This window comes from Schistocerca cancellata, chromosome 6 (genome assembly GCF_023864275.1).
Source record: "Schistocerca cancellata isolate TAMUIC-IGC-003103 chromosome 6, iqSchCanc2.1, whole genome shotgun sequence".
NCBI lineage: Eukaryota > Metazoa > Arthropoda > Insecta > Orthoptera > Acrididae > Schistocerca > Schistocerca cancellata.
The window spans coordinates 273,284,613-273,303,872 of record NC_064631.1 but is presented as its reverse complement, the minus strand read 5'-3'; the positions used below and the strand labels follow the sequence as shown (position 1 = coordinate 273,303,872).

Here is a 19,260-nt window from a genome sequence, read left to right as displayed (position 1 = left end):
AGTGTCTCATTTCCTAATCTAATTCCCTCAGCATCACCCGACTTAATTCGACTACATTCCATTATCCTCGTTTTGCTTTTGTTGATGTTCATCTTATATCCTCTTTTCAAGACACTTTCCATTCCGTTCAACTGCTCTTCCAGGTTCTTTGCTGTCTTTGACAGAATTACAATGTCATTGGCGAACCTCAAAGTTTTTATTTCTTCTCCGTGGAACTTAATTCCTACTCCAAATTTTTCTTTTGTTTCCTTTAATGGTTGCTCAATAAGCAGATTGAATAACATCAGGGACAGGCTACAACCCTGTCTCACTCCCTTCCCAACCACTGCTTCCCGTTCAGGCCCCTCGACTCTTATAACTGCCATATGGTTTTTGTACAAATTGTAAATTGCCTTTTGCTCCCTGTATTTTACCCCTGCCACCTTCAGAGTTTGAAAGAGAGTATTCAGTCAACAAGCCCCTTACCCACATTCCTATTTTCCTATTCATCATCAAGCCTACTCCTGCATTACCCCTATTTGATTTTGTATTTATAACCCTGTATTCACCTGACCAGAAGTCTTGTTCCTCCTGAACTTCACTAATTCCCACTATATCCAACATTAACCTATCCATTTCTCTTTTTATATTTTCTAATCTACCTGCCCGATTAAGGGATCTGACATTCCACGCTCCTATCTGTAGAACGCGTTTTCTTTCTCCTGATAACAAAGTCCTCCTGAGTAGTCCTTGTCCGGAGATCTGAATGGGGGACTATTTTACCTCCGGAATATTTTACCCAAGAGGACGCCACCATCATTTAACCATACAGTAAAGCTGCATGCCCTCGGGAAAAAATACGGCTGTAGTTTCCCCTTGCTTTCAGCCGTTCTCAGTACCAGCACAGAAATGCCATTTTGGTTAGTGTTACAAGGCCAGATCAGTCAATCATCCAGACTGTTGCCCCTGCAACTACTGAAAAGGCTGCTGCCCCTCTTCAGGAACCACACGTTTGTCTGGCCTCTCAACACATACCCCTCCATTGTGGTTGCACCTACGGTACGGCTATCTGTATCGCTGAAGCACGCAAGCCTCCCTACCAATGGCAAGGTTCATGGGGGGGTGGTCTCCTCTGTTATTGCAGTGAAATGTCAAAATTATGTGATGCTATAGTTTGAAGTTAGTACTACAGAGGGCATTTTGTTTTCACGTGTAGCTCCAGCGAGAGAAGCCTGAACTATGAAACAAACATGAAGCTCACGTTACAGTCATCCACTTGTGAAGAATAGTTCGGTATTTGTGGGCCAAAGGGCATAAACCAAGTGAAATTCACAGGGACATGTGTGGCATATATGGGGATGACTGTATGGACTGAAACAATGTCACCAAGTGGTGTGCATTCGTCTAAGAGGGCCACGTGAACCTTAGCGATTCGCCACACACCTGGCGACCAGTAACAGCTGCAACCCTGCAGAATGTTGGATCCATTGAGGCAGCAATTTTGAATGGCCAGGTGTGAAAATCATCACAGTAATTCAACATTTCCTATGGTGCAGTGTACAATAATGTTCATGACATGGTGAAATTTTGTAAAGTTAGGACTCTTAGGACTCGCTGGGTGTCTACGAACCTGATAGACAACCACAAGGGCAGTCGAATAATGACAAGCTTGGATCACTTAACGTCTTATGCCACTAAAGGGCATGACTTTCTGAAAGGACTCATCACTGGTGGTGAGTCATGGGTGTATACCTATATGCCTGAAAGCAAGCAGGCCTCTATGGAATGGAGATATGCTGATTCCCCAGCAAGACAAGAATTCTAAGTGATTCAATCTGCTAGGAAAGCACATGTGACAATGTGTTCTGGGATATGCATGGGGTGTTTTGGGGAACTATGCTGCATGCTGGACCTCTGTGAATGCTGCAGCCTACATTAAAACTTTGGTTAAGTTGCGTTGTGCCCTTTGTGACAAACGTCACAGCATTAACACTGAAAGTGCCAAACTTCTTCACGACAATGCTTGCCCTTATGTTGCTGCTCCTGTTCATGAGAAAACTGCCAAATTCGAAGGGTTTTGACTTGTCTCAAAACTCTGTTGAAGTTGCACAATGTTTTGTTGATAAACCATGAAATAGGTGCCTGGAGGTAACTGTGGAGTTGAAAGGCATTTAAAAAAAAGAGTTATGTTTCCTCCACCAAAATGCCCTTCAAATAGAATCAGCTTGTCCATGAATGCATTAATTTCATCCTGCAAGTCTGTAATTAGTAGACTCTTCCCTTGAAGGGTCATAATTAAGTAACGTAAGTGTTTTGTGACATCAGTGAGTGGCACTGTGTGCATCTGACTGCACTGGAAAGCCTGCCATCTGTGTCTGCCTGGTAACTGCTCTGCAAATGTTTGCAGGCACCCATGCCCCAAGGGGCAGAGATGGAACAGCCTGCATTAGCCTCTACAACACCCTTATTTCGACAGACTCTCAGTCACTGAAAACTGAGTCTGTGCCTCAACACTGGTCTTGTACCTCAGATCATAATGAGCATCCAGATAATAATCAGAAAGACTTGATTTGTTTGGATTCTTCAGTGGGGTATGTTAATAGTGTTTAGAACAATTCTCCTAAATTCTTCAAATTGTCTGTTAGCACACAAAGAAACAGATTGTGGTATAACCTCTGTTGACAATTGGGGAAGTCTTTCAACATTTCTATAGGCATCTACTAATATTTCCAGATACTGAGCAAGAGGAGGACAGATCTATGAACATTTGCTTTTTATTTCTGAAATAAAAATAGGAGAGAGCTGGAGAGAGAGAGAGAGAGAGAGAGAGAGAGAGAGAGAAGAAGAAGGGAGAAGAAGAAGCCAACCCTCATTCCTTCAGTCTTGCTAGACAATTACAAACGATGTAGATTAAAAGAATTTTGGCTGTTAATCTCCACTTCAATTTCCCATTCGAAAAACATCTGAACCAATTGGCCCCAACTCAAAAAAGATTTTTCATGTACATATTATATATATATTAAAATCGAGAGACATTTATTACATCGAGTAAGAACAATAACTGAGGGTAAGCAACCTAAGACTGCATCAGCCCCACATGAAAAAGCTTGCTGGGTAGATGAAATAATCTTGTACATTTGTCTACTGATCTGACTTTATTTAATAAAGTTTGCATATAAACAAAGAACACTGCTACAAATATACAGTCCAAGAATATTTCACACAGTCAAAATATATTTGGCATAAATTACAGGTATTAACAAAAAAAGTAAAATAAATATATTAACAAATAATATTAAAAACAATTTCTAAATGTCTTAGATGTTTCAATTAAAACATTATTTTTTTACAAATATAGAAGAGATATCAAAAATGATTTTCTACAACTTCCTTTGTGCTTAAAGAAACATTCTCAAATAACAGGGTGACATAACACAAATCATTTTATCCTCTGAGAAATGTTATTGACTCACAGAAATTAGAATATATATCGTACAAAAATTTGTGTGCTGACAACCACCAAGACTTACCACAGGAGACACCTGCTGGAAGCACAGTCATTCGGTGGCAATTTTTTGTAGCTAGTGGTACTTCTTAATTTTGTCTGTCTAGTATGGTTTTTTATTTTTAATAATACTGAAACGAAACAGTTTCGGTTTTTATAATTCAAACAATATTCACAGAAATTATATACTACACGTGTTTACAAACTACAGTATGTTGTTATACAAAAGTAAAACAATCAGCCCTTAACTGAAAAATGGGGATTGGTATCAAATAGGTTTGTAATAATTTCACAAGGCATGTACCACAGTAAATTCTTGAGCATATTATAATCAGTTACAATGCTATATAAAATAAATAAATTTCATGATTAGTCTAAATGTAATAACTGATCACTTCAAAAACTTTTTATTTTCAAATGTTTTCAGTTCCATGTCAATACAAATTCCTATGACTCTGGACATCACTAAGGAATGACTGCTCTCTCCGGAATGTCCTTTAGTTTTAAATAATGCTGCTGTTTATATAATACACTTATGTACCTAAATGTAAACGCTGTTAAATAAATGCAAATAAATCCATGCGCCTGATTGCTGCCTGTCAAAACCATATTATATTATATTATATACACACACTCACACATATACACTGACTGCACTATGAATAAATTGCAATAAAAACAGCATCAACTTAAACTGCAAGAGCCCAATTGTCATCTTAGACAATTAATACAGCACATTTACACACACCTATACAGTACAAACAAAGCTACAGCCATTTTCTCTTTTACATCTTCTGAGTAGTTCCTTGGAACCTGCAAGGAATAAATTAAAGGCCTGAAACTGCTCCAGAAGTAGGATTTTTGTTTGTACGATGTAATGAATATGCAGAGGTATTTATCAACAGAAATGATCCAGCTGCAGTATGGTTGCCTAATAGTGAATGTAAAAATGGCTGTAAATCCATAACTATATCTTTTACACACACTCACACAGTAAAATTCGAAATTTTACATTATCTTTTCAGTAAATTATCCTTTACACATTTATCCAGCAAACATATTTACTTATAAACACTGATGATCATATATATATATTTATTTATACGTCTTAACAGACAGTATCAAGAGGAAGCTACTGTTGAGTATGCGCAAAATTTTTTGGTGATACTTATTTCACAATCAAGGCTATATGTACTCAGCCAACAGTCAACTCACATAAAACATAGTGAGATCATTGAATATTCTGTAATACTACTGTACAAATTTCAGAAAACAAGCTTGTGCTGTTTTGTAGGTGTGAAAGATACACATCTTCACAAGTCTTTTGGGGCAGTTACATAAAAAACAATGAATACTGGATGAAATACACCAATCCTCCCCTCTGCTTTCATCAACAGAGCTCACAACGTGCGCGTTCGCACGCGCACGCACACGCACGCACACACACACACACACACACACACACACACACACACACACACACACACACACACACACAGAGAGAGGAGCATGGCAACATTAATATATAATATTTGCTACAATGAAACCAATCTGTAATAGTGACACTGCAGTGGTGCTTACTGATTGTGGACAGATGCAATGCTGACCACTGCCTTAATCTACGTTGAGTGGCAATGGACAAACCTGATATAACCCTGCAAGGTCCTGCAAGCATTTAATTATGTCTGTCGCTCTTTTTTTGTTTTTTAGGAAACAATTCTATTTTTTTCTTTTTTGAAGTATGAACATACGTGCCACATCCCACAATATTTATTTGCAATGAGATTTCAACAGTCTACAAAAAAGAGTAAATATCAGACACATGTTCCCATTGAAGCAGAAAATCCATGATACAACCAAAACACACAGTGAATGTTACAATACATTTATTCACATTAAAAATAAATATCAGTACTGAAATGTAAACAAATACTTTGTGTAAAAAATATGGAAAGTAAATAGTATGCAAGTTTGACTGAAATTGTTTCTCATACTGCAGCAGACTGAATATTATCACCATTAAATATTTTCCACTTTTACATATACTACTAATCACTTGGAATTTATATGGCTGGAGTATGGGGGAACAGCACTGAGCCTGTAGAGAAATGATACAACTGCCTCTTCCTCCAACATATGTTGGCCACATACCAAGAAGCAGTGATTAACTCTGCGACATAGGCCGCAAAAAGCCAAATCGACAAAGGGTGTGGAAGAGAGGGGAGCACCAAACGACCTGGCTTAGGAACTTGGAGACTTTTTAAGTAGCGGCCATTATCTTCTGTTAAGCTCCTGTCTCAAAGCTGAAACATTAAAAAAAGTAACAGCTTTATGTTTTTATACATACTGTTAACTTTAGCAATTAAAATCAATTACATCTTCATGTGTTAACCATTTGCATTTGGGGTGGAGGGGGTGGGGGGGGGGGGGGAGGGGGGAGAGAAGAGAAGAGGAGAGAGAGAGAACTAATGTGCATATATGTGGAATGCTGGTCTTACCATCTATTATATCTTGCTTCATTTTGTTCATTTCCTTCTTCATTTCTCTAAGTATTTCTTGTTTCAAGCTCTCTAGGTCAGTGCAGCCAGTGCCTGTGCCTTCTTGTACGCCATTAACTTTCATTCCTTGTTCTTCTGAAGAGGATCCGAAGCGTTTTCTAGATGGCTTCGGTGATTCTGAGCCAGAACCATTGGCAAATTTTCCATTGCCAGCACTTTTGTCCCACGACTTTTTGTCCTGACTAGCATCACTATCCTGAAAATATTTTTGTATGTATATAACCAGGATCTATACTACAAAGACAAACACACACACACACACACACACACACACACACACACACACACACACACACACACACCTTCTCAAAGACAACTAGTGATATGGTAAGAAAACAAACATGTGCCTTGATGTGCCTTGCACAGCATGAGGATAAAAAGTTCAATCAACAACCCTGTACTCATTAGATGAAATTTATGTCTCCTATTTATTTCTTTTCTCCCCACAAGCCTCTGCTTCCTATCTGACGTTCAAACCTTACCTACTTAACTGAAAATTCTATCAATTATTCCCATGGCACAGTTAGAACTAGTTCCTATGTCATAGTATCCAACAAACTGGCAAGAAAAGTTTTATTATTATTATTTTTACTCTATTACACCAATAGCAAGACAGTATGCACACAAGAAATGTTGGATGCTAGTTGTGCTATCACTTCAATCCTGTTGAAATTTGCTATTCAACTTACACACAATAATTAAATGAGGTAGGTGAAATAAAAATCATTTCCATTACCTCTCATTGTCACTAGAAACAATATAACATACAAATGGAAAAGAAGTTGCACTATTAGCACATGTCCCCAATGATGATGATGATGATGATGATGATGATGATGATGATTATTATTATTATTTCTGCTACAATATTCCACACTTCATTACGAGAGATATCTCATTTACATTATGTGTCCAAATGTACCTGGGCTTCAGCAGGCTCTTTCTTCTCAACAGCTTTCCTGCGGCGAGCCAGTGTCTTTGCCATCTCATCCATCATACTAGTCATGCTGGCCATGCCACTGCGCCCAATAGTTCCATAGTTACTGCTACCACTGCTACTGGTACTTGATCCACTGTTTTCAGCTGATTGCTGTTAACAGAAGTAAACGACTCTGATCTTTTACTCTGCCAAGAAAAACTATTCTGTAAAAACAAAGTTTGATCACTGCTGACAAACCATGCCAGGGCTGCCCTCTTCTAAGCAACTTAAAAAGGACATTAGTGCCTCTACCTATAATAAATCTGTGTCAGGCAATAAATTAATGTTTCTTGTTAACTAGACATCTCAAGACTGGAATGGCAATATATGTCCCTCTGATTTAAATGAATTTCAAAGGTTGTGGGGAGTGAGGAATTCAAGTACCTCTTGTAAACGGGACAGGTCTCTATCACAATTTTTTTTTTCACTACATACACATAGGTTACGACAACGGATCTGTTACGGATAATGTTGAATTGATGTTAACATTCATAAATCAACAAACTTTACTTGTACACATTATGCTCAAAACTTAATAAGTACCAAAAATTGGCAATTTCTATCTGCCGACACATACATACTTAGAAAGTTATATTGCCTTTAACCAGACAGTGTTGGAACAGTCAACGTAAATGCCTATGAATTTGACAGCTCGGGCTTGTTACTTGGCGTGGACTGTGTGTATATGATTCTATCATCTTCCAGGAATGTATTTGGGATATTATTAATTATGGTTCAATGTTTTGGCTAAAACCTTATAGCCATTCTCAAGCTGAGTTGCACAATTTGTAAATCACTTCACACAATACCGCAGAGTAAATGTGCAAGCGTTGGAGATAAAGACTGTTGGTAGCGAGCATCAACTGTAGAAAAAACTTTACGTGTCTAAGAGTAAAACAAAACGAGCACAGAGCCAGCAAAAATATAATGCTCATGAAGTATGTTACTGATTATTATGGATAGCATATGTTGGAATGCCAGGCAGCAAAGACTTAGAACATTTCCTTTGAGAGCTCAGACGTGAACTGAGGAATTTCCACGATTTGTCGGGCTGAAAATGCTGTCAGTTGAGAAGTTTGTCTGCAAATTGTGTTTCCATAGCTTCCTTGACCATTGTATTCCAATAGGATGAGTGGAAGTAAGACTTTCAGCCACTGCAGACTTATTGGGCTGTAGAAAGTGGGTGTATAGCTGGTGTTCAGTGCATTGATCTTGTACAGTGTGTATTGTCTGTCCTATGTACCTTTTACCACACTCTCAAGGAATTTCATATACATCAGCCTTCCGTAAAAGCAGCTCATCTTTCACAGATCCCAGAAAAGCTGCCATCTTGGCCAGTGGAAGGAAGATCACATCCATTTTATGCTTCTTTATTATTCACGCACTTTACAAAAACATTTCCCACATATGATAGAAAGGCCATACACTTCTCTCTTCTTGATTAAACAGCCAACCTGTTGCACAAAAATGTTAGGTACATTGATCTAGGTTTCAACACCTATTAGGGGTGTCTTCCTCATAATGAACAGCTGCTAAATACTATAAAATAATACATAGAAAATTAGGTATGACAAAAAACACATTAACCAAGAGGACAATTTTCATGGCACACAAATGTTACTTTCGTAAAATTACATTGCTAAAAAGCAATAGTCAGAGTTTTGAGCAACATTTTGTTTTACCTTTGAATTCAGCATAGCTGCTGAAAATTCTGACTATTGCTTTTTTAGCAATATAATTGATTGTAAGTAAACACTGTGCATCATGAAAATTGTCATCTTGTTTAATGTGTTTTTTGTTGTACCTGATTTTCTATGTATTATTATATAGTATTTAGCAACTGTTCATTCTGAGGAAGACACCCCCAGTAGGTGCTGAAACCTAAGTCAATTTACCTAATATTTTTGTACAACCGGTTGGCTGTTTAATCAAGAAGAGAGAAGTGTATGGCTTTTCTAGCATATGTGGGAAATGTTTTTGTAAAGTGCGTGAATAATAAAAAAGCATGAAGTGGATGTGATCTTCCTTCCACTGGCCGAGATGGCAGCTTTTCTGGGATCTGTGAAAGATGAGCTGCTTTTAGGAAGGCTGGGTACATATGTAATTTGTTGAGAGTGTGGTAAAAGTTACATATGACAAACAATACACACTGCACAAGAATGTTGCTTTGAACACCAGCAATACACCCACCTCTTAGAGCCCAATAAATCTGCATCCATTCCATGGATTATAAGCAAGTAAGATATTGGCCAGAGCCTCATCCTATTTGGATTCACTGGTCAAGGAAGCTGTGGATATACAATTGGCAAACAACTTGATCCAAAGAGATGAGTTTTCCCAGCTCGAAAAACTATGTAAACCCCTCATTTCATGTTTGCGCTCTCAGTGGAAATATTATTCCAACTGCCTCACTGCCTGGCATTCCAACATATGCCATGCATAATAATCAACCACATACTTCATAAGCACTGCAGGTTTCATGACTCTGCACTTACCAGGTGTACTGGTATGAAATGACCTTTTTTTTTTTTTTTGTGAAAATGAAACACTAATTTTGAATTGAAAAGTAAAAACATTTTATTGAAAGTACTGACCATTGCTTTCTATACATTTGGACCACCTTTCTGGCAATTTGTGGACACCACGGGAATAGAAATGTTCGTCTTTTGAAGCAAACCAATCAGACACCCAATTTTTGACTTCTTCGTAGGAATTGAAGTGTTCCTCAGCCAATGTGTGTCTCATTGATGAAAACAAATGGTAGTCAGAAGGGGCCAAGTCGGGTGAATACGGCAGGTGGGGTAGCAACTCCCAGCCAAGTGTTTTGATTGTATCCTGAACCAGTTTTGCTTTGTGTACAGGTGCATTGTCGTGTAAAAAATTACTTTGCCATGTCTTCTGGCCCATTATGGTCTTTTTTCGATCAATGCATAGTTCAAATTGATTATTTGTTTTCTGTAGCGATTAGTATTCACAGTTTCACCGGGTTTTAGAAGCTCATGATACACCACACCTTTCTGATCCCACCAAACACAGAGCATTGTCTTCTTGCCGAATCAATCTGGTTTTGCAGTCGATGTTGATGGTTGTCCTGGATTAACCCACAATTTTTCCCATTTAGGATTCTTTAAATAAATCCATTTTTCATTGCCAGTAACAATTCGATGCAAAATTTGACAAATGGTTTTTCAGTTTTCCATCTGTCTTTCATTCAATTCATGTGGCACCCATTTTCCACACTTTTGGATCTTTCCCATAGCTTTCAAATGGTCAAAAATTGTTTGTTGTGCAACATTTAGCATTGCTGCCATTTGCTTCTGACGCAAAGTATCATCTTCATCCAATATTCCTTGGAATTCGGCGTCTTCGAACTTTTTTGGTGGTCTTCCACGTTCTTCATTTCTTACATCAAAATCATTATTTCTGAACCGTTGAAACCATCTTTTGCACGTAGCTTCTGATAGAGCATGACCACCATATGCCTCGACAAGCATTCGATGCGAATCTGCAGCACATTTTTTCAAATGAAAACAAGAAATTAATGCTATCTGCAAATCATCACTTTCTGGTACAATATTCGACATTGTTAACACGATGAAAACATATGATGATCTTTGTTCCATGACTTGATGTATGCTAAATATCTTCGACAGATTATATATATATATATAATAGAGGGAAACATTCCACGTGGGAAAAATATATCTAAAAAGAAAGATGATGAGACTTACCAAACAAAAGCGCTGGCAGGTCGATAGACACACAAACAAACACAAACATACACACAAAATTCTAGCTTTCGCAACCAACGGTTGCCTCGTCAGGAAAGAGGGAAGGAGAGGGAAAGACAAAAGGATTTGGGTGTTAAGGGAGAGGGTAAGGAGTCATTCCAATCCCGGGAGCGGAAAGACTAACCTTAGGGGAAAAAAGGACAGGTATACACTCGCACACACACACATATCCATCCGCATGTACACAGACACAAGCAGACATTTGTAAAGGCAAAGAGTTTGGGCAGAGATGTCAGTCGGGGCGGAAGTACAGAGGCAAAGATGATGTTGAAAGACAGGTGAGGTATGAGCGGCGGCAAATTGAAATTAGAAATTAGCGGAGATTGAGGCCTGGCGGATAGCGAGAAGAGAGGATATGCTGAAGGGCAAGTTCCCATCTCCGGAGTTGTGATAGGTTGGTGTTAGTGGGAAGTATCCAGATAACCCGGACGGTGTAACACTGTGCCAATTTGTGCTGGCCGTGCACCAAGGCATGTTTAGCCACAGGGTGATCCTCATTACCAACAAACACTGTCTGCCTGTGTCCATTCATGCGAATGGACAGTTTGTTACTGGTCATTCCCACATAGAATGCATCACAGTGTAGGCAGGTCAGTTGGTAGATCACGTGGGTGCTTTCACACGTGGCTCTGCCTTTGATTGTGTACACCTTCCGGGTTACAGGAATGGAGTAGGTGGTGGTGGGAGGGTGCATGGGACAGGTTTTACACCGGGGGCGGTTACAAGGGTAGGAGCCAGAGGGTAGGGAAGGTGGTTTGGGGATTTCATAGGGATGAACTAAGAGGTTACGAAGGTTAGGTGGACGGCGGAAAGACACTCTTGGTGGAGTGGGGAGGATTTCATGAAGGATGGATCTCATTTCGGGGCAGGATTTGAGGAAGTCGTATCCCTGCTGGAGAGCCACATTCAGAATCTGATCCAGTCCCGGAAAGTATCCTGTCACAAGTGGGGCACTTTTGGGGGTCTTCTGTGGAAGGTTCCGGGTTTGAGGAGATGAGGAAGTGGCTCTGGTTATTTGCTTCTGTACCTGGTCGGGAGGGTAGTTACGGGATGCAAAAGCTGTTTTCAGATTGTTGGTGTAATGGTTCAAGGATTCCGGACTGGAGCAGATTCGTTTGCCACGAAGACCTAGGCTGTAGGGAAGGGACCATTTGATGTGGAATGGGTGGCAGCTGTCATAATGGAGGTACTGTTGCTTGTTGGTGGGTTTGATGTGGACGGACGAGTGAAGCTGGCCATTGGACAGGTGGAGGTCAACGTCAAGGAAAGTGGCATGGGATTTAGAGTAGGACCAGGTGAATCTGATGGAACCAAAGGAGTTGAGGTTGGAGAGGAAATTCTGGAGTTCTTCTTCACTGTGAGTCCAGATCATGAAGATGTCATCAATAAATCTGCACCAAACTTTGGGTTGGCAGGCCTGGGTAACCAAGAAGGCTTCCTCTAAGCGACCCATGAATAGGTTGGCGTACGAGGGGGCCATCCTGGTACCCATGGCTGTTCCCTTTAATTGTTGGTATGTCTGGCCTTCAAAAGTGAAGAAGTTGTGGGTCAGGATGAAGCTGGCTAAGGTAATGAGGAAAGAGGTTTTAGGTAGGGTGGCAGGTGATCGGCGTGAAAGGAAGTGCTCCATCGCAGCGAGGCCCTGGACATGCGGAATATTTGTGTATAAGGAAGTGGCATCAATGGTTACAAGGATGGTTTCCGGGGGTAACAGACTGGGTAGGGATTCCAGGCGTTCGAGAAAGTGGTTGGTGTCTTTGATGAAGGATGGGAGACTGCATGTAATGGGTTGAAGGTGTTGATCTACGTAGGCAGAGATGCGTTCTGTGGGGGCTTGGTAACCAGCTACAATGGGACGGCCGGGATGATTGGGTTTGTGTATTTTGGGAATAAGGTAGAAGGTAGGGGTGCGGGGTGTTGGTGGGGTCAGGAGGTTGATGGAGTCAGGTGAAAGGTTTTGTAGGGGGCCTAAGGTTCTGAGGATTCCTTGAAGCTCCGCCTGGACATCAGGAATGGGACTACCTTGGCAAACTTTGTAAGTAGTGTTGTCTGAAAGCTGACGCAGTCCCTCAGCCACATACTCCCGACAATCAAGTACCACAGTCGTGGAACCCTTGTCCGCCGGAAGAATGACGATGGATCAGTCAGCCTTCAGATCACGGATAGCCTGGGCTTCAGCAGTGGTGATGTTGGGAGTAGGATTAAGGTTTTTTAAGAAGGATTGAGAGGCAAGGCTGGAAGTCAGAAATTCCTGGAAGGTTAGGAGAGGGTGATTTTGAGGAAGAGGAGATGGGTCCCGCTGTGACGGAGGACGGAACTGTTCCAGGCATGGTTCAATTTGGACAGTGTCTTGGGGAGTTGGATCATTAGGAGTAGGATTAGGATCATTTTTCTTCGTGGCATAGTGATATTTCCAGCAGAGAGTACGGGTGTAGGACAGTAAATCTTTGACGAGGGCTGTTTGGTTAAATCTGGGAGTGGGGCTGAAGGTGAGGCCTTTGGATAGGACAGAGGTTTCGGATAGAGAGAGAGGTTTGGAGGAAAGGTTAACTACTGAATTGGGGTGTTGTGGTTCCATCCATCATGGATCCATCCTTCATGAAATCCTCCCCACTCCACCAAGAGTGTCTTTCCGCCGTCCACCTAACCTTCGTAACCTCTTAGTTCATCCCTATGAAATCCCCAAACCACCTTCCCTACCCTCTGGCTCCTACCCCTGTAACCGCCCCCGGTGCAAAACCTGTCCCATGCACCCTCCCACCACCACCTATTCCAGTCCTGTAACCCGGAAGGTGTACACGATCAAAGGCAGAGCCACGTGTGAAAACACCCACGTGATTTACCAACTGACCTGCCTACACTGTGAAGCGTTCTATGTGGGAATGACCAGCAACAAACTGTCCATTCGCATGAATGGACACAGGCAGACAGTGTTTGTTGGTAATGAGGATCACCCTGTGGCTAAACATGCCTTGGTGCACGGCCAGCACATCTTGGCACAGTGTTACACCGTCCGGGTTATCTGGATACTTCCCACTAACACCAACCTGTCACAACTCCGGAGATGGGAACTTGCCCTTCAGCATATCCTCTCTTCTCGCTATCCGCCAGGCCTCAATCTCCGCTAATTTCTAATTTCAATTTGCCGCCGCTCATACCTCACCTGTCTTTCAACATCATCTTTGCCTCTGTACTTCCGCCCTGACTGACATCTCTGCCCAAACTCTTTGCCTTTACAAATGTCTGCTTGTGTCTGTGGCTATGCGGATGGATATGTGTGTGTGTGCGCGCGAGTGTATACCTGTCCTTTTTTCCCCTAAGGTAAGTCTTTCCGCTCCCGGGATTGGAATGACTCCTTACCCTCTCCCTTAAAACCCAAATCCTTTTGTCTTTCCCTCTCCTTCCCTCTTTCCTGACGAGGCAACCGTTGGTTGCGAAAGCTAGAATTTTGTGTGTATGTTTGTGTTTGTTTGTGTGTCTATCGACCTGCCAGCGCTTATATATATATATGGTTCTAATAGAAGGAAACATTCCACGTAGGAAAAATATACCTAAAAACAAAGATGATGTGACTTACCAAATGAAAGTGCTGGCAGGTCGACAGACACACAAACGAACACAAACATACACACAAAATTCAAGCTTTCGCAACAAACTGTTGCCTCATCAGGAAAGAGGGAAGGAGAGGGAAAGACGAAAGGATGTGGGTTTTAAGGGAGAGGGTAAGGAGTCATTCCAGTCCCGGGAGCGGAAAGACTCACCTTAGGGGGGAAAAAGTACGGGTATACACTCGCACACACACACATATCTATCCACACATATACAGGATGTGGGTTTTAAGGGAGAAACCATCTCCCTTAAAACCCACATCCTTTCGTCTTTCCCTCTCCTTCCCTCTTTCCTGATGAAGCAACCGTTTGTTGTGAAAGCTTGAATTTTGTGTGTATGTTTGTGTTTGTTTGTGTGTCTATCGACCTGCCAGCACTTTTGTTTGGTAAGTCTCATCATCTATATTAAGGCTCGTTCACAACAAATGTTCCCTATCGACACATTTGTATCTCAAAGCTCATTTCATACCGGTACTTTGTTTTTCTCTTAGACATATAAAATTTGACTTACAACTGACATACTTGTTATCAACAGTATTATCTCTGATACTCGCAGCTTTAATTCACAGAATTGTGTTAAGGGGAGCCGGAGGTGCCTATGCTGCCCATGTTAAAATCACTAAGTTTGAGGAACATTTATGAATAAACTACCAAATAGAAAAATTTGAATTTTTTTTACATATAGAGTGGTTTAGTATTGCAGCTATGACAGAGGGATTTTGGAGTATCTTTTCTAGTTTCCTTCCAATTATTTTTTTTATTAATGACCCAATTTTTTTTACAAATAATTGCTTTATAAATAAACTGAAATGAAACTACTGAACATATTGCCAAATGGCTGTGTTACAATGTAAGTTTGACCACTAGGAGTGCTGTATAAAAATTTCATTTCTCTAGCTTGAGTGGATTTTGAGAAAATGTTCCTTAAATTTGAAAAATTCTAATTTACCTGAAATGGCTATCAAAGTTTCTCAATACATTCCTGCACTATAGGATGGATTATCAGGGTCTTCTTCTGCATCCTCCTAAAGCTTCCTCTTCTGCCTTCTTTTCTGGCCTGTTGTTCCATCATACTTCATATGCCTTTCTCTTCTTTCTGCTCCTCTTATCCTTTATCTGTCAATATTTCTTAGTGCTCGTACAGTGTTCACCCCAGCTGTAAATCCTAATGCCTTCAGAACTTCACACTTCACACTGTTCCCTTGGTTGTAGGTTGCTATTGCATCATAAATGCCAAAGTGCAGTGTTTTTATGCTTACAAACACCCTTTTAGGAATCACTTTCCAAATCAAATTGTTTACACTCTCATTAGGATTCTGCATCTTTCCGTGTAAACATTTGTGTAACAATTCTGGCTGTGCTAAGTCATGAAAAATTGGTTTTATTGCATATATTTCTTAGTGCTTGTACAGTGTCACTAACATAATCACGAAATCTGTCACTTCCACCAGTCAGCTTATTGCTAGAAGATGTCACAGGGCTATGGCCGGCCATGTGTTGCTTAGCAGAAGAACGCACTGTTTCAGTAATTGTAGTATCGTAACTTGGTATTAGTGTTAATTTTCTTTTCCCTACGTTCTTCCTCTTCTTATATACACGGTTACTAAAACGTAGCATCGTAACCAGAACAATGCTTCACACAAGAAGTATAATACTACCAACAACAGGCGTAACACTGAACTAATTCGAAACGGTAAACAGCAAAGAGACGATGTTCCGCACTCTTAGCGCTTCATTTGTCACAGAAAACAATGTAGCCAACCCTTGCACACTCGCTGTATGCGTAACATAAGGCGCTGTATGCGTAACAGGCCAAGAAAATCCCAAGCAGTTTGCCAGGAAGTCATGAGAGGATTTGGTAAGTCTCATCTCCCCTTAAGTTATTTAAAAATCTTGCGATTCAGCTTGGTAATGGTTGTAAGGTTGTCAGCTGAAATATTTGAACAAGAATAAGTAATATCCCAGACGTATGGCTAGAATACGAAGGAATATTCAATTTGCCAGGGAAACTTCAAGAAATATGTGTGTATACTGTTTTGTTCGGGGTTTTTGTGTTAAGATATAAGAGAACTCCTTTTTGAGAGTTCCATCAAAGGAGAACAAAACAACTAGAAATTGAAAAGTGAATCAAATCCGAGTCGTATGAGTTTGTAGGCACCACCCCAAATAAAGATTGTGTTACTCCATGAACATATAGTGTGTTCCAACAGAATAACTTGATTTTAGCAGTTTATACTTATTAATGAAATATGCTACAAAACAGGAGCAAATTGAGTAGTACCCACAAAAATCTAAAGGTTTTAGTATGTTATTACAAGCACTTGGGTCCACCACATATTCAGAAATGTTGCAAAGTATTTCTCAGCTTTGACAAAAACTGAAGATATTCATTCAATTAGAATGCTGTCGTAGAGTGTGTCTCAGTTCAAGGTGTGCACGAACTTAATTTCCTTAACACATTTTGTGACAGTGCCTGCACTCATATCTAAATGCAACCGAGATGTGAAAGTTATTAATGAAGCACTTCAGAACTGATGTAGATGAACAGAAATTAAATTTTTTTTCTGTTCAAAAGTTAATCATATCCAGACACTGATGAAGGGCTCAGAGGTGACAGCACCGGGTGTGTGTGCGCGCGCGTGCGAGAGAGAGAGAGAGAGAGAGAGAGAGAGAGAGAGAGAGAGAGAGAGTGCATGATGTAACAGAGATTAAGGGGTTGTTCAGCTGTCTAAATAGATAAGGTTATTCCTTTGTGGACAAAAAAAACCTTTCTTTTGTAGTGTAGGAAGATAAGATTCCTAAATATGCCTGTATAGGGTACATAACTGAGAGGACTGTATGTGGGTTACTGTTTTGTCACCACTGGCAAAGGGAGAAGGTGAAAATAGGTGTTGTCTGTCTTTGGGTACATAGTCTGAAGAAAGCACCAAGCAGAAACCTATTACAAATATTAATATCTCTGGTAGGAGCACTAACTATGAAGTTGTTCCTATGAGAAAAATACAGATTTCAGCACTTGAGATATAAAAATGTAAGTTGGGCAACTTGATGAAATACAGCATTTTTTCCTTCCCTACAGAGCATCACATAAATGAAAAACAGACTTAAAATGAACAATAAGCTTCAGCTAAACTTTCAAGAGGATAAATTACCTTGCTCGAACGGCGTAGCTTAGCACTTTGAAGCTGGGCAGCAAGAGACGATCCCTGTTCTTGCCCATCATTGCTAGAAGATCGTGTGACATTCGGAGCTGGAGGTGGTGGTGGTGGAGGTGGTGCGGCACTGGGTGCAGGAGGAGCTGGTGGCACATTTGAGGAAGGTAAACCACCACCCAGCCATGGAGGACAAGGTGGTGCGGGGGGAGCAGGTGGTGCTGGGGGAGGTGCAGGTGGGCCGCCAACAGTCGTAATTGGTGGAGCACCACCGGGAGGTGTCTGCTGTTGGAGAACCACCTGAGGTGGTTGGGGCTGAGGAGCCGGCGGCGCAGATGATGCCCTATGGTGACCCGGAGGAAGACCAGACCCAGGAGGATGTGGGGGCTGTGGTGGTTGACAAGGAGGCGGCCCACCAGTGCTACTGGGTGAAGAGCTTCCTGGTGAAGAACCGCCACCGACAACTGTTGAGGTTGAAAACGTGTGAATAGTACAATATTAAAGATAACATAATTAATTTACAATAAATATTTCTAATGGAATAACTAAACTTCCTCTACTAAATATTTTATGTCCACATTAGATTGTATCAGTATATATAAGTTATTTTAATGGAAACCCAAAAGGCTGCACTGAGACTACAAAACGTGTCTGCATCTGGTGTTACATACCCATTATAAAGAAAGTATTTTTTCTAATTTTAGGTGTGTTACACCGATATATGAAACTGTTTGTGAAAAGCATAAAGAACATATTCATATATCCAAAATATTTATTGTCTGTTGTGTTCCACAGCTTTGATGAGCTTCAGAAATATCATCATGCAACACCACAAGCTTCTTCCAAAAGCATTAAAATATTAAAGAATATCTTTAACTGCAGCTTACAGTGTTACATAATGTCATTTTTAAACATATTCATAAATAACGGGTAAAATCATCAGGGACTGGTAACACACGAAAGTGCTCCAGAAAATTAAACTGCAGTTGTTTTCCTCTTTTTGTTTGGATCTTACTACTTGACCTCCTGCGTAGCCAAATGGTTAGTGTCACTGGCTTCAGTGCAGAAGAACCCATGTTTGATTCTCGGTACATCCTCAGATTTCTCCTGAAGTAGAGAGATCTGGAAAAGTGTCCATAGGCCTCATGAGGCCAAATAAAGAAGCAGCAGCATCCTCAGGGTTCATCTACTGGCAATAATGATTGGAGGGATTAGTGACATGCTCATCACATGTCCCACGACCATAGTTCGCTCCTTATATCGCCTTACAGACAGCAGTCAACCAGCTGAAAGAGGCCTATGGCTTAATTACTCACTGGTGCTTAATATTTTTAGTTTCTGCAGAAAATCTCATTAAAGTAAAACTTCAAATACTGCACATTTTGATCTACTTGCACTCTGCATGAACACTGTGTTGGAGATATCATAAAAATAAATAGTTAAGAACTTCATAAAAATAATACACAACATCAGAAACTATCAAGAAAGTTATCAAAACAAAATAATATGAGATTTTTATTTAAATGATTTCTGTAGATATGCACTTAAGTGATTCATGTGTCTGTTGTCTTACACGTCTTCAACTTTGTTGGGAAAATATATAAGCAAAACTAGCAGGTGGTCCTCTTTAAATGCGAATTTCATGTGAGTTGTGTAAAGCACTTCAGACGATTTACATGAAATTCAGT

General features: G+C 40.4%; 1 protein-coding gene across 4 annotated transcripts in view; it reads right to left on the bottom strand.

Annotated features, from left to right (window-relative positions):
* Positions 1-3,137: 3,137 nt before the first annotated feature.
* The window catches only part of LOC126190892 (protein enabled), a 213,805-nt gene continuing 197,682 nt past the window's right edge, over positions 3,138-19,260 (bottom strand). For all 4 annotated transcript variants that reach the window (XM_049931503.1, XM_049931506.1, XM_049931505.1 and 1 more), the window contains 4 exons: positions 17,573-18,036; positions 6,965-7,132; positions 5,983-6,238; positions 3,138-5,787 (listed from right to left, as the gene is read on the bottom strand). In XM_049931503.1, coding sequence (XP_049787460.1) covers positions 5,759-5,787; positions 5,983-6,238; positions 6,965-7,132; positions 17,573-18,036 — 917 coding nt within the window. In that variant the 3' untranslated portion in view covers positions 3,138-5,758. The remainder of the gene's footprint in view (positions 5,788-5,982; positions 6,239-6,964; positions 7,133-17,572; positions 18,037-19,260) is intronic.